A 12635-nucleotide genomic window follows, 5' to 3' on the forward strand; every position below is an offset into this window, starting at 1 on the left:
GCTCTTTTCTTTGTCTCCAGATTGGCTGAAAGCCGGCACATGGTTACTGGTATGAGTGGTGCCAGTGCTGGTCCCATTGGCTAAAATTGCCTGGCGATAGGTGTTGACTGAGGCAGTGTTCAACCCTGTGTTGCTAGCAGCACCTGTCTCCACACTGACAACAGCTGGCTCTACAGCGGCTTCTGCGGGCTGGGTAGTCACCGTACCCGTATCAGTGGCTGTACTGGCGCTGGGAGGGTTGTACTCGTACCGGTTGTGTTGCGGTGCTGTGCTTGTGGAAGCCGGGAAGCTGTAGACTGTGCCCCACGGTTGGGACATGCTTTAGCCTCGTGGCCACTGTTGTTGCAGCGCTGTTCGCACGCTTCGCGTGCTCAGCACGTGGTGGTGGCTACACGATTCGCACGCTTCGCGTGCACAGTACGGAGGATTAGCAAGACGAAATTCGCGTTCGCGTTCGTAAACATTTTTCAGTTCGCGAACTGCATTGCGAACTTTCGCATTTTTCGTTCGGAAAAGTAGTCGGAACACGAATCGCGGATTCGTGTCAGGGCAGTCATAAATTTACCACGCTGTACTGTCTGTAGACAATGTACGTCGTGTCAACGTCATGCACGTGCGAATTCTGTTTGCTAATCCTTCTCATAACGCGAATTCCGTCACTGAGTTCGACTTTCCTTGGAGAGCGAACGCGAACGCGAATTTCGTCTTGCTAATCCTCCGTAGTGCTTCTGTGACTGCTTCCCCTAGCTACGCGATTCGCACCCTTCGCGTGCTCAGTGATTCTGCGGCCGCTAGCTACACTGTTCGCACGCTTCGCGTGCTCAGGGCAGCGCTGCTCCGCAGCATGGCCTGAGCGTGACACACAGACACACGTCACAGGTGCCTCTTCTTTATAAGTAAAGATGAAAAAACATCGATATGCCATTATGTTTGGAAAAGAAAGAGTGACCGAGCATATAGGAGAAAAGAAAAAAAGATATTGCTATGCATTTGGACAAAGAGAACGGGAAAGAAACTGTACAAGGAGAAACAATATGCGCTGAATATGGAATACCGTTGTGTATGACAAGGTAGAAAGACTGCAGAAAAGAGGAAACATGCGTGAGGACGGATCTTGACCTTTAGGAAAAATGATTTACATACACCAAACGCATGAACTACATTACACCCCCAGCAGAGATGAAGCCGAAAGCAGTTGCGGAAGAACGCCAACCGGAAAAGATCTTGGAAAGGAAAAGAAAGAGTGAGCGAAGCGTACAAAGCTGAAAGACGGGAAAGAAACTGTACAAAGAGAAAAATTATGCGCTGAACGTGGAATACCATTGTGTATGACAGGTGGACACAAGGTCCGAATAATGGCGATGGAGTCTGATAACATAATTATTGGAAACCCTTTTTCAATACAATGATGTAGCCGATCAGGTTGAATAACATGCATGATGAGCTAGGCAAAAAGGCGTAGCGTATGGCACTGAGCTTTCAAGCTCTCTCGTTCATTGCCATTTTGTGCTTACTGTTTCCTCCACGAATGTTCAAATATCATACCCATAAGATAATAAAGAGAGAGAAACAGACAGACAGACACAGAGAGAGACAGAGACAGACAGAGAGATAGAGAGAAAAAAAGAGGGAGAGAGACAGAGAGACAGAGAAAGAGAGAGAGAGAGAGATAGATAGAGAGAAAAGGGAGATGGAGAGAAAAAGGGAGGGAGAGAGAGATAGAGAGACAGAGACAGAGAGAGAAAGAGAGAGAGGCAGAGAGAGAGAGAGAGAGAGAGAGAGAGAGAGAGAGAGAGAGAGAGAGAGAGAGAGAGAGAAAAGGAAGATGGAGAGAAAAAGGGAGGGAGAGAGAGAAAGAGAGAGACAGAGAGATAGAGAGAGAGGCAGAGAGAGAGAGAGAGAAAGAGAGAGAGAGAGAGAGAGAGAGAGAGAGAGAAAGAGAGAGAGAAAATACTGCGACAAACACTGTACACTATAACAATTACAACAACATCTGATCAGCCGTACTTTAAACAACAACGATGAGAATGGCGACAACAACAACAAAAATAACAACAACAACAACATCTCTTATTGGCAATGGTATAACCGTGAGAATAAAGAAGTCAAAACAACAACAACAATAACTACAACAGGAACGTGAGAATAAATGACTAAAACAACAAATACAACAACTACAGCAAAAAAGAACCACAACAACAACAACAACAACAACAACAACAACAACAACAACAACAACAACAACAACAACAACAACAACAACAACAACAACAACAACAGCAACAACAACAACAGTGGGAGAAAGAAAATACAAAAACATTAGCTGCGACGACTATGACGACTCTGGCGACTCTGACACTGGCAACAGCACGGGTGCATCACCTGGTCTTAGGTAGAACACTTTGATATGGGGTGGAAGGGGCTTCAGCACCCGGATTCCCCCTCCCCCCCCCCCCCCCTGGTTACGACACTGGGGGCACCTACTGGGATAGCATGCATGGCTGGTACAGGCAGGTTTGTCCACTGATAGTGGCTCTAACTGATCCGCTTCACTGCCGCTCCAAGTCTTGTTTCTGCCTAGATCTCCAGTGTGTTACCATACTCTGTCATGGCTTCAAGCAGATCCTCTTTGTTCCATAGCTTGTACTTGTAGTCAGGATACTGTGAAGAAAGATAGTTGCCAAAACCTGAAAAGATAGCCCTCTGGTGATTCCACCACATACGCACGTCCAGTTTCTCTTGGACCTGCTTGTAGTATTCTGCACAGGCGGTGCAGTAGTCTCCGAAGGACATCAAAAGACGCTCTTCGATGTACGCTTTCACTGCGGAATCGTACTTACAAAGCTTCGCAACTTCAATCATTGCCCGACGGTTGAATTCACAGCTACTAGTCGTCTCGCTATCCAGGTTTTCAAGCATCATCTTGCGGTCTACAATGCCGCAGTAAAAATACAGTTCCAGTGTCTGTCTACCACCTTTGAACATGTAGTCAGCAACACGACACAGTCTCTCATAACGGTGATGATAGACTAAGCACGTTTCTAGTTTGGGTGTCGACCCATGCAGCTTCTTAAGTAAAGAAGCCTGGTATGCCTCTACAGAGCCGTATCGAGCCAACTCCATCTCCATCAGGCTGCTAATGGGATAATATAAGCGGTCAAACACGTCGGCAAGACTAGGACCAGTATACCGTTGAACTAGATCCTTTTCTGTTAAGTCGAGGAACATCTTCTTTGCATCCTTACCAGTAACAAATAGATTGGCATTAAAGCCGGGCAGTTTAAACAAATAGGGTTTCTCTGCCTTCTCTTGTTGTCGCATAATTCCACTGAAAACTGGGAGACAATATAACAACCTTTGGAGACTGCGTTTCTTGTTTCCTGCAAAGGCAAACGTAGTATACACTTTTGCGAGACTGTCCCAAGTAACCCGCTTCCAATGTGCCACTGACACAGCCGTGTAGAGTATTCTGCATATGGTCTTGTAGCTGATGTTCATGTGAACGTTCGGGCTCATGTCGTACCGGCACTGCACAAGGAAAACAATTTGAAGAGACGTTAATTTAAGGTGATATTGAGACATAGTGTCCTCTTTGCAGAGTATCATTCTTGCCTACCTATTTCAACTCTACTCCTTAAGTATGCACTTGCAGGTTCCAATTGATGTTCGTAACCAGAGAATGTTCTTCGAAACCTATGGAACAACCTTGCATTGTTGTGCATTCAGAGGTACAGTAAAACCTGTCAAGGCGACCACTCGGATAAGGCGACCACCTGTCCTAAAAGGCCACTGGAACCAGGACCAAGGGATGCTATTTCCAGTCCACCGACCCTGGACAAGGAGACCACATTTTGAAGGTCCCTTGTGTGGTCGTCTTAGACAGGTTTAATTGTATACACGCTCAGTTCATTTCATGGGCGTATTCGGCGTCGATGGGTTTGGTGGGAAACATTCCGGGAATACACCAGTGGCATTCACACGCGCATTCCATTCACGCCAGCGACTCCATGCAAAAGTATAATGCACGTTTCACATGCGAAATCAGGTTGTACATTGTAGTGCTGACACAGTGAGGGCACGTAACAATTCAAATAAACCTATAGTCCACAACGATTTAGTTCGAAGTAGTTCATAATCGTAGGTACAATGGAAGGAAAATTTAAACTAAAAAAATTTAAAATTTAAACTAAAAAAAATTAAAATTTAATTTAACTTTAATTTAGTCATAACTCGTAACATTTTGTCCTTCTTCTTTTCACATAGCAAGGCGTTTTTTTGTTTTTTTTTATATGGTTGCAGCCAGGAGATACAAGGATCCTTGATTCTAGCTACATATATAACACCCGAAACTCGGGTATTGAGCCAATGATAAATGTAGAAAAGAAAAAGGACATATGGAAACGAGTTGGGAGTAACTCTCCACCACTGTAACTAGATACTATATACAGTCAGAAAGTGCAACAACTAGGCACAAAAACTGACAGAGTAGTGAGACATTCGATGTCCTGACACCTAGCTTCAACACATCTCTGTAGCGCTAACCGACAGCCTTCCAACTCGAAAGGTTCAAGGTTATGGAGAGACCAAAGAGGGGAAGGGTAGTGCTACGGAGATGTGTTGAAGCTAGGTGTCAGGACGTCGAATGTCTCACTACTCTGCCAGTTTTGTGCCTAGTTGTTGCATTTTCTGACTTTATAATATCTAGTTCCAGTGGTGGAGAGTTACTCTCAACTCGTTTCCATGTCCTTCTTTCTTTTCTACAAATATAATACCATGATTGTTTTCACAGCATTCTTCTTCCTGAATGGTCAAGGTGAGCCTACAACAATTCTTTAAAATCCTGGTTAGAACTTAGAAGGTCACTGGAGCTGTACAACCTTTTCAGGGGCAACTTTGACTGCTTCATGATCTCTTCCAGCGCACGCCGACCAGACAAACTGATTTTCAATTCTCATAGCCGCATCTCTTCTTCTCTCTTCCTGCATAAAATCGGAAGCCTGTGGAACTGCCTTCCACCAAGGCTGACATCCCAAGATTCACTTTCTCAATTTCAGCAGCAATATCGCATGCACGTGAAAAGTTTTAAATTTGACAGACAGTCTGCCAAGCAAATTCTATGTTATTTATTGGTCATTTTAACTTCTTTTTTTGTACTGTTGCCATGGCCGTTGGCATGGTATCCCTCTTTACAACTTGTAGCGCCATGCCCAAAGTTTTGGAACTTTATTTCTCGAGCCATTGCTATACTCTTGTCTTGTTATCGAGCAGAAAACAATTAGAATTTGACTTTTTCCATGTTTTTTGTTCCAATGTTCGTATTGGACATTGTTCAATTGCCAAAGTTGCCCGTACTGCAACCTATGTAAACTCTCATATGTATCTTCGCTTTTCAAGTCGGGATCACCTACAGCCGCCAGCGATTGTTACCATTGTTGTTGTTCTTCCTGTTGTTGTTAAATCTTCTGTTCTTGTTGTTAAATCTTCTGTTGTTCCTGTTGTTGTTAACAACAGGAACAACAGAAGAATGATTTAACAACAAGAACAGAAGATTTAACAACAATGACAACAACAATGGTAACAAATTACCATCAAGATCAAAGGAGGAATCAACGAACAGAGGTTCAGCAACGTGAAGCGAGCCTGGGACCGATCGGTGTTGATGAGGAGAATGACACGGAGGACGACACTGAGGACGAGTTGGAAGATGAGACGGGGGACGAGGTTGCGGTTGGTGGAGACGAGGAATCGGATGGTGATTGTGATCGTAAGAAGTCTGCCGTTTTTCTTCATCTGTTGTCTCACCCTAAGTGTCTGCAGATGTATGATGATTTTAGTTTTTCTGTTCCTTGTCGTGCACGATACGCTAGTCAGTTGAAAGTACTTCAGGCTGTTTGTATTCGTTTGCATAAGCCTGATCTTTGTAAGCAGAAGAAACATGTAGTTGCGTTAAGATTGTTTTCGTAGGTGCACAGCATAATTGTTTGTCTCACTACACAGTTCTAGCGTTGCAATTAGTTCCTCACCCCTGTTCTGTCCCCGGGGAAAATTGCGGGAAAAAATCGCAAAAAATGCGGGGAAAAACGCAGCATAATATGGCATAATTTGCGGTGAATTTGCGGTAAATATGCGGTGAATAATATTGATGTGCGGCAATTTTCATTGAGTATGTAGTGAAATCAATCAGTTACAAGTCTCTGGTGTAAGCACTCGCCATATTTGAGTAAAAAGCCGCCACGATGAGACGTTGCTGACCGAACAGGGCACTGTGTGTACGTGTAGTGCAACAAAAAAGTTCAAAAAACGCGGGAAAATCGCGGAAAACGCGGTCTTTTAAAAAATCGTAAAAAACGCGGAAAAAAACGCGGCCGCGGAATCGCAATTTTCCCCGGGGACAGCCTGTTGCACTTAGCTCTCACTTTACTTCTATTGTCTCACCTTCCCTTATTCTATTTTAGCACTTTGCTTTGTTCTCGTAACACATTATTGAATGTATATAAATTATTGATTTAGCATGGTTATTCTTCAGTCACGGCTTTCCACTGATGATTGTGACAAGAAAATCGATTTTGGTAAACCTTCATGACTTTGTTGTAGTGTGGCGATGACAGCAGAATTTGTTCTCTTTATAGCTATTATAAAATTGTTGTCTCCGCGTCGATTATTTACAACAACAACTATGTTGGTTATTTATTATTTTCTATAATTCATTGCTCCGATCAGGCATCCTGCAATGCTCATTCTACATCATTTTATAGGTCCTTATAACTCTCTTTTGTTCTGTTTCCACGGACGTTGACAGGAGAGACTCTCATCTGCAAGGATCCGTCTCCTTTCTTCTTTGAAAAGGATCATTTTACGGGATTTTACAAAACGTGATTCTCTCCATTTTTTCGGCAAAAGCTATAGGTCGGTTTTAGCTGATCACGGCTCACATGTGCATGAACTACATTAAACTGTATTTTCATTTTTTAAAGGCTCCTACTATAGGTCATACTCACCACACATAGCCACTTGAATGTTTCCTCGTTCATGAGTAGTCCGTGAAAATGACGTGATACTTGACACAGTCGAATGATGTCTCTGACGGACAACATAAGCAGTAGAACTGAGCGCCAAACGACGAAAGGAAGCGTGTCCAGTGTGCTGAGTTTCACAGGATACTGGTTCTCTGATCCATCGTCTGCATCACATAACGGCAGTAGGTCTTCAGTAGGATGTTCGGCCTCTGCAGGCTCAGAAACCACTCCTGGAAGCTCCGATGTAGGTTCAGTATTTGACAACTGGGCTGCAGGACACTCTTTTTCCAAAAGCGTATTTGCTACGCACTGAGACCTTTTTGCTTGAGCTCGAGTTAGTGGAGAAGGGTATGGCTCAGAAAGTGCCTGCCTCTTTGCATGCTTCCGTCTGCGACTCATTCTGCAAAAAGTAAAGCAACGATAGGAGAATTATATCAAAAACGGATGCAGTTAACATACTGGCCTCTATTCCCTGGCCACGGAAAATGAAAATCAGGAAATACAAAGATAATCAAATAATTTATCTCTTCTAAGATGCTATTCGAAAAGGTGATGTGGACAATTCCAATGAGCCCTAGGCCATAAGTTCCCAATCAACTATGGATCGCAGAACAGCTGCATAAATTCTTCTGCTTCCAATCAGCACTTTTGAAGACTGGTTCCATTTGTTTGTCAATCACGGTCTTAGATTATCCCACCATGCAACCATTTGGGCCTCAACCAGCGAAAACAGCCCTTAGGGTCAAATTTTTCAAAATTCCTTTTTGGTTAGAAATTTGTTGAAACACATCTACTGAAGGACCTCAGCCAAGAAAAAGTTCAATATTCCGATTCAAAACGGGTGTATACACCAATATACAATATGTACTCCAAATTGGTGCAATGTATGTATACGATGTATGTGTACAATAAATATTCAGCATTCGAAGGTGGGTGGGCAGCTTGAATACCTTTGAAATAGTGAAGTAAGCAGCTATAATGACAAAGAATAGCGGAAGAGTGCGGAGATATGATCGACTTATTTGCAGCTGCATCCTGCGTGGAGTCGTTCCGCAATGTCTTCCATTTCTTCCTGCGCAGCTGACGACACGACGCCGCTGCCGTCACTAGCCCCAGACTCAGAATCTATCTCAGGTCATCTTCCGACTCTGACGAGTCATCGACCACCTTGAGCCGCAACGCAGCAGGAGATGACGGCTGCGATTCCGCCTCGCTGTCGACATCGATGTCGGAACCAAAGAACGTCTCATCCTCACTCTGAACTTCAGCGGCTACTTCAGCATCCACTCCCCACCAGGCTCGAGCTAGCTGTACACAATAACTGCCGCGTGTGCTCTGCGAACAGCTCTGGCGTCCGCAGCCATCGCAACAAGATCAAGGAACACTCGAGTCTCCACTCGACACCACTTCAACTAACTTCAAATAAATTCAAGCAAGGAGATCAAGAAGAACTCGTCGCGCTGTTTGCAGCGCGATCAAAAAAATCGTTGAACGTCACAAATCGACCATTTTCTTGAAAAAATTACGAAACCTCTAAGGGTCGTTTTCGCTGATTGCGGCTCATTTGTATTTATCCAAGATACACCAGCCAGAGGTAAGAATTCATAACCAGCCCCAAGTGGCTGTGGACAGTGGTGAAGCGCCAGAACCGTTTCAGGCACTAAATCGAATGATTCAAAAGAATTCTGTGCAAAACCATTCCTATATCCCTGATGATGCCCTCCTGGGTGAAAATTTGTACAATTTGCCATACGTGGTGGTGTAGCCAAGGACTGTTCGTGTGTTCGAAGTACTGAAAACCATTCATTGTCATTATAGTGCTAGTCGAACGCTTTGTCTTATCACTTTGGCCATCCAGAGTACCGAGAGTATATCCTTTTCTTCGACTTCTGTTTAAATTAATGGACACTAAGTACCCTTGGAAGTGAGCATGTTACATATTGTCCTGATGGGGTCCACTACCATTGCTAGTATGTGCACGTTGTTTGGTCTCGTTTTGTTTTCTTCGCTATAAATCATACCTGAATCCTTTCAGGGATGTCATGTGTTACTTATCCCACATTGACTTTTTGTTCAAACAAGTTTTACTGGTGCTTCAAAATAATAATAATTATAAATAAACAATGCGGAGACAATAATTCAGGCTGAAAATCGATTATGGAAAACCTTGGACTTTGTTGATGCATAGTGATGACGGCAGAGTTCGTTCTATTTATTGCTCTACTGATACTGGTGCTTCATTGACCATTAATGTACTGATGATTTGTGAGAAGTGTTTTACGAAAACGTAAGGCCACCCAGAGTAAATTCGTTGTTTCGGGTCACCCGACCGTCTTTTGTTCACTCGGCCGCAAAATGTGTTTTTTGTGCATTTAAGGTTGCTGACATGGCTGTGAACACAAGCGATACCGATAATCCCCGCCAGTGCCCTGCCCAGGAAAACAGCAAGGAACAAGGATCTCGGGCATGATCTGACAATGCAGACGATGCATGCGTTTGTGCTGGACGGGATAAAGCTTTCCGTCGACGGTAGAGCCTTTCCTCTCGAAACACCCAGACCGTGACTATGGTATATGTAACGCGTGAAGCAATTTAGAGCAGATGGTCCCTGATCTGCGGATCGCGATTTATTATCAACACAGGCCCAGACATCGACCTGGCAAGCAGCCAAAAAGACAGGATGCAACGCCTGGTGACGACGTTTGAGTTTGGCCATCACTTTCATCTTCAATCATCTGCAATCTGCAATGGTTCTTACACTAGTATGTACATGTATGTAGTCCTGAAACAGCACCAGGTAGATGCTCCTTTTGCCACCTCGAGAGAAGCCGGTTTGGTCAGAGCTTTTCGTCAGACTCGTTTGTCACCGAGGCCAAGATGACGGCGCGGAAAAATGGCTGCGCTGGATCGGCTACAGTCAGATTTGATCGATTGGCTTGAAGAACAAAATCTTGGATAGTCGACATGCACAACCTACATGCAATTTACTGACAATAAAAAGTCATTATGCATGTACATGTACATTATGCTTCGCAGAAAAAAAGAAAAAGAAAAAAAGAAGAGAAAAAGGAAATGCCGACCGACCGACCCTGGAACTGATGGGAGAAGTGAACCGAAGCAACGAATTTTTGAAATGATGGGTGGCCTAATCAAATCTATCCCTGTTCTCCTTTTCACTCTATCATCCTTCTTTTTTCTTTTCTTTATTGTACATTCCTTCGATCACTTGACACACCATGGATAAGTCATCTGCATGTCGGTTCATCTTGTTTGCCTGCTTCCCGTCACAAAATTAAATCGAAATCCACAATTTTCAATGTGTCAGCAATGCACTTGAAAATTCGTCGGGAAACTCTGCCTACATACCTTCTCACTGTTTTCATTTCATTAAAAAAAAAGCAAATAAAGAGAACAAATTCTGCTGTCATCGCCACACTACAACAAAGTTATGAAAAGTTTTCCAAAATCGATTTCATGTCACATTCATCAGTGGAAGGTCTTGACTGAAGAGTATCCGGGCTGAACAATGCTTTAAAAATATACTTCCTCCGCGTCATCGAAATTGTCGCAGTTTGACTAGTGACTTGTCACTTGTTACTGACAACTCCATAAGCTAAGCTGTTCAAAACTTATTACACAGTATGATAGTCTGAAGACTAGAGTAACGTTCCAGGACAGTTGGACTGAGAGTTTTCATGCAGAGATGAAGTCCTCGTCGTCGCTGATGTCAATGGACGCAAAAATATCGTTCCGAAATATTTCAAGGAAGGTTGAAAGTTGGTCGCGCCTCATCTCAAATGCTTTGACTTTCTCCACAGGACAAGAGCTGCTATGCTTGTCGTCTGCTAGCTCTGGATGATTTCTACTTCACCACCAACGAAGCCTAGTAAGAATACACGATCGTTGCGAGGTCGGTTGATTACCGTCGGCGGAATCACCTCGATCTTGAAATGAACTTTTTTTAGCCGCGGCATGCCCATTTATTTTAGCTGTGTGGTCACAGCTCATGCAGGTAAGTGTACTATCACGTCCAGCGCGCACTCTTTTTCAGCATCACTGCCGGCCCGGCCCTGATTCACTGGTATCATGGCACGGCACCTGCGTGTGCATCACTAGTACAGACACTAGCACTACGTGTAGAGTCTACACGGCTCTTGCAGGTACAATCATGTACTGAGTGTCTCGGCCAGAGCGACAAATTTTATCGCTGGTGAAGGCATTTAGTTTGCTGACCCCTCGATGTTTCTCCAAGCGCTGCCACTTGTTCCACGAAGTCATTCTCACCCCAGCTAAGGTAAAACAGTGATGAGGCTTGAGTGAATGGCCATAAGCACGAGAAATGTGCAGGCTGCAACGCCTGACTGATCTCAGCGAGTTGAAATTACCATCGCAGCGACATCAGCGAAGAAATTGCGTCTAGTTCAAAAATTCCAGCTTCCAATAACAGAAAATAGAACTTTGCCGTCACCCTATACTGATGACCGTCGCCTATGTCCGATTCCTTGCCTCTGGTACGAGTGCTGGTGAGTAAAAAACCCGTTTTATATCAAAAGTCAAACTGCGACAATTTCGATGACGCGGAGGAAGTACATCCAATTTTGTGTTGAGAACAAAATAAATTGCTAGCGAATGAAGAAAGGTGAAGAAAGGTGAGACAATTGAAGTGAAGTGAGAACTGAAAACTTCCATGACTTCGTTGTAGTGTGGCGATGACAGCTGAATTTGTTCTCTTTATAGCTATTTAAAAAAAATTGTGTCCTTGTCTACTGTTTGAATACTCTTTTTTACCGTTTTACTTTATTTTCATTGCTTGAAACGGTAAAATAAAGAAATTCGGAGAGAGACCTATCCAGACATCGTTTCAACCCTAGCTTTCTTCGAGGTGTGTACATAATTGTATTCCGGGATTTGCTTTCAAACAATCTGCTTACCAAGACAGAATAATTTAATTTTGCAATAAAGAGAATGATCTGTGGCCTTCATTCTCTCTATGCATGACAGCTTTCCGTTCAAGATTGCAGTCTTGATGAAAATAATGTGTTGGAACACAATCCAATCAATCGGCTGCCTACAACCTAGGAATCTAAAGTTCAAATTCTGCCGGCATAATTATCAGGATCTGCTTACCTTCTGCCGTCTTTGTCACCAACTCGCTGCAGTACACAAGCAATTCTGCCCTCGCAACACACGAAGAACAACTCCCGCAACACGACAACCTAACACAAACAGAAAATTCTACGCTGCCTTTTTTATCGCAGCTCATCATAGCTAACTGTTTGATCAGCGTAGCCATGGTAGCTGGATGCAGTTATCGATCATGCATCATTCGTGCACGAGTGGAGAGCCCTGCTCTGCAGGCTGCTCGACGTGCATGAACATGAAGACCATGATGACGTAGTAGCAAGAGGGGTTATAATAATGTACTCTTGGTAGTACTAGTAGTAGTGATGACTGTACTGTCTGTACTGAGTCTGTGCTCTATCGCGGTGAAATACGTAGATCTACATGACTGTGTTGTACTTGAATGGCACGACCATGTCTTCTCCTCTACTACTACTAGTACTACGGTACTACCGGTAGTACTACTACTACTAGTACTACGAGCCCAAGAGTACATAA

General features: G+C 43.8%; 1 protein-coding gene across 1 annotated transcript; it reads right to left on the reverse strand.

The window, feature by feature from the left end:
- Positions 1-2473: 2473 nt before the first annotated feature.
- On the reverse strand, positions 2474-12300 carry LOC135806814 (uncharacterized). Its single transcript, XM_065321010.1, has 3 exons — positions 12144-12300; positions 6999-7416; positions 2474-3528 (listed from the first exon to the last, which is right to left on the reverse strand). The coding sequence occupies exons 2-3, from the start codon at positions 7413-7415 to the stop codon at positions 2578-2580; spliced, it is 1368 nt and encodes a 455-aa protein (XP_065177082.1). The 5' UTR covers position 7416; positions 12144-12300; the 3' UTR covers positions 2474-2577.
- Positions 12301-12635: the final 335 nt, after the last annotated feature.

This window comes from Sycon ciliatum, chromosome 1, assembly GCF_964019385.1.
Source record: "Sycon ciliatum chromosome 1, ocSycCili1.1, whole genome shotgun sequence".
NCBI classification, from domain to species: domain Eukaryota; kingdom Metazoa; phylum Porifera; class Calcarea; order Leucosolenida; family Sycettidae; genus Sycon; species Sycon ciliatum.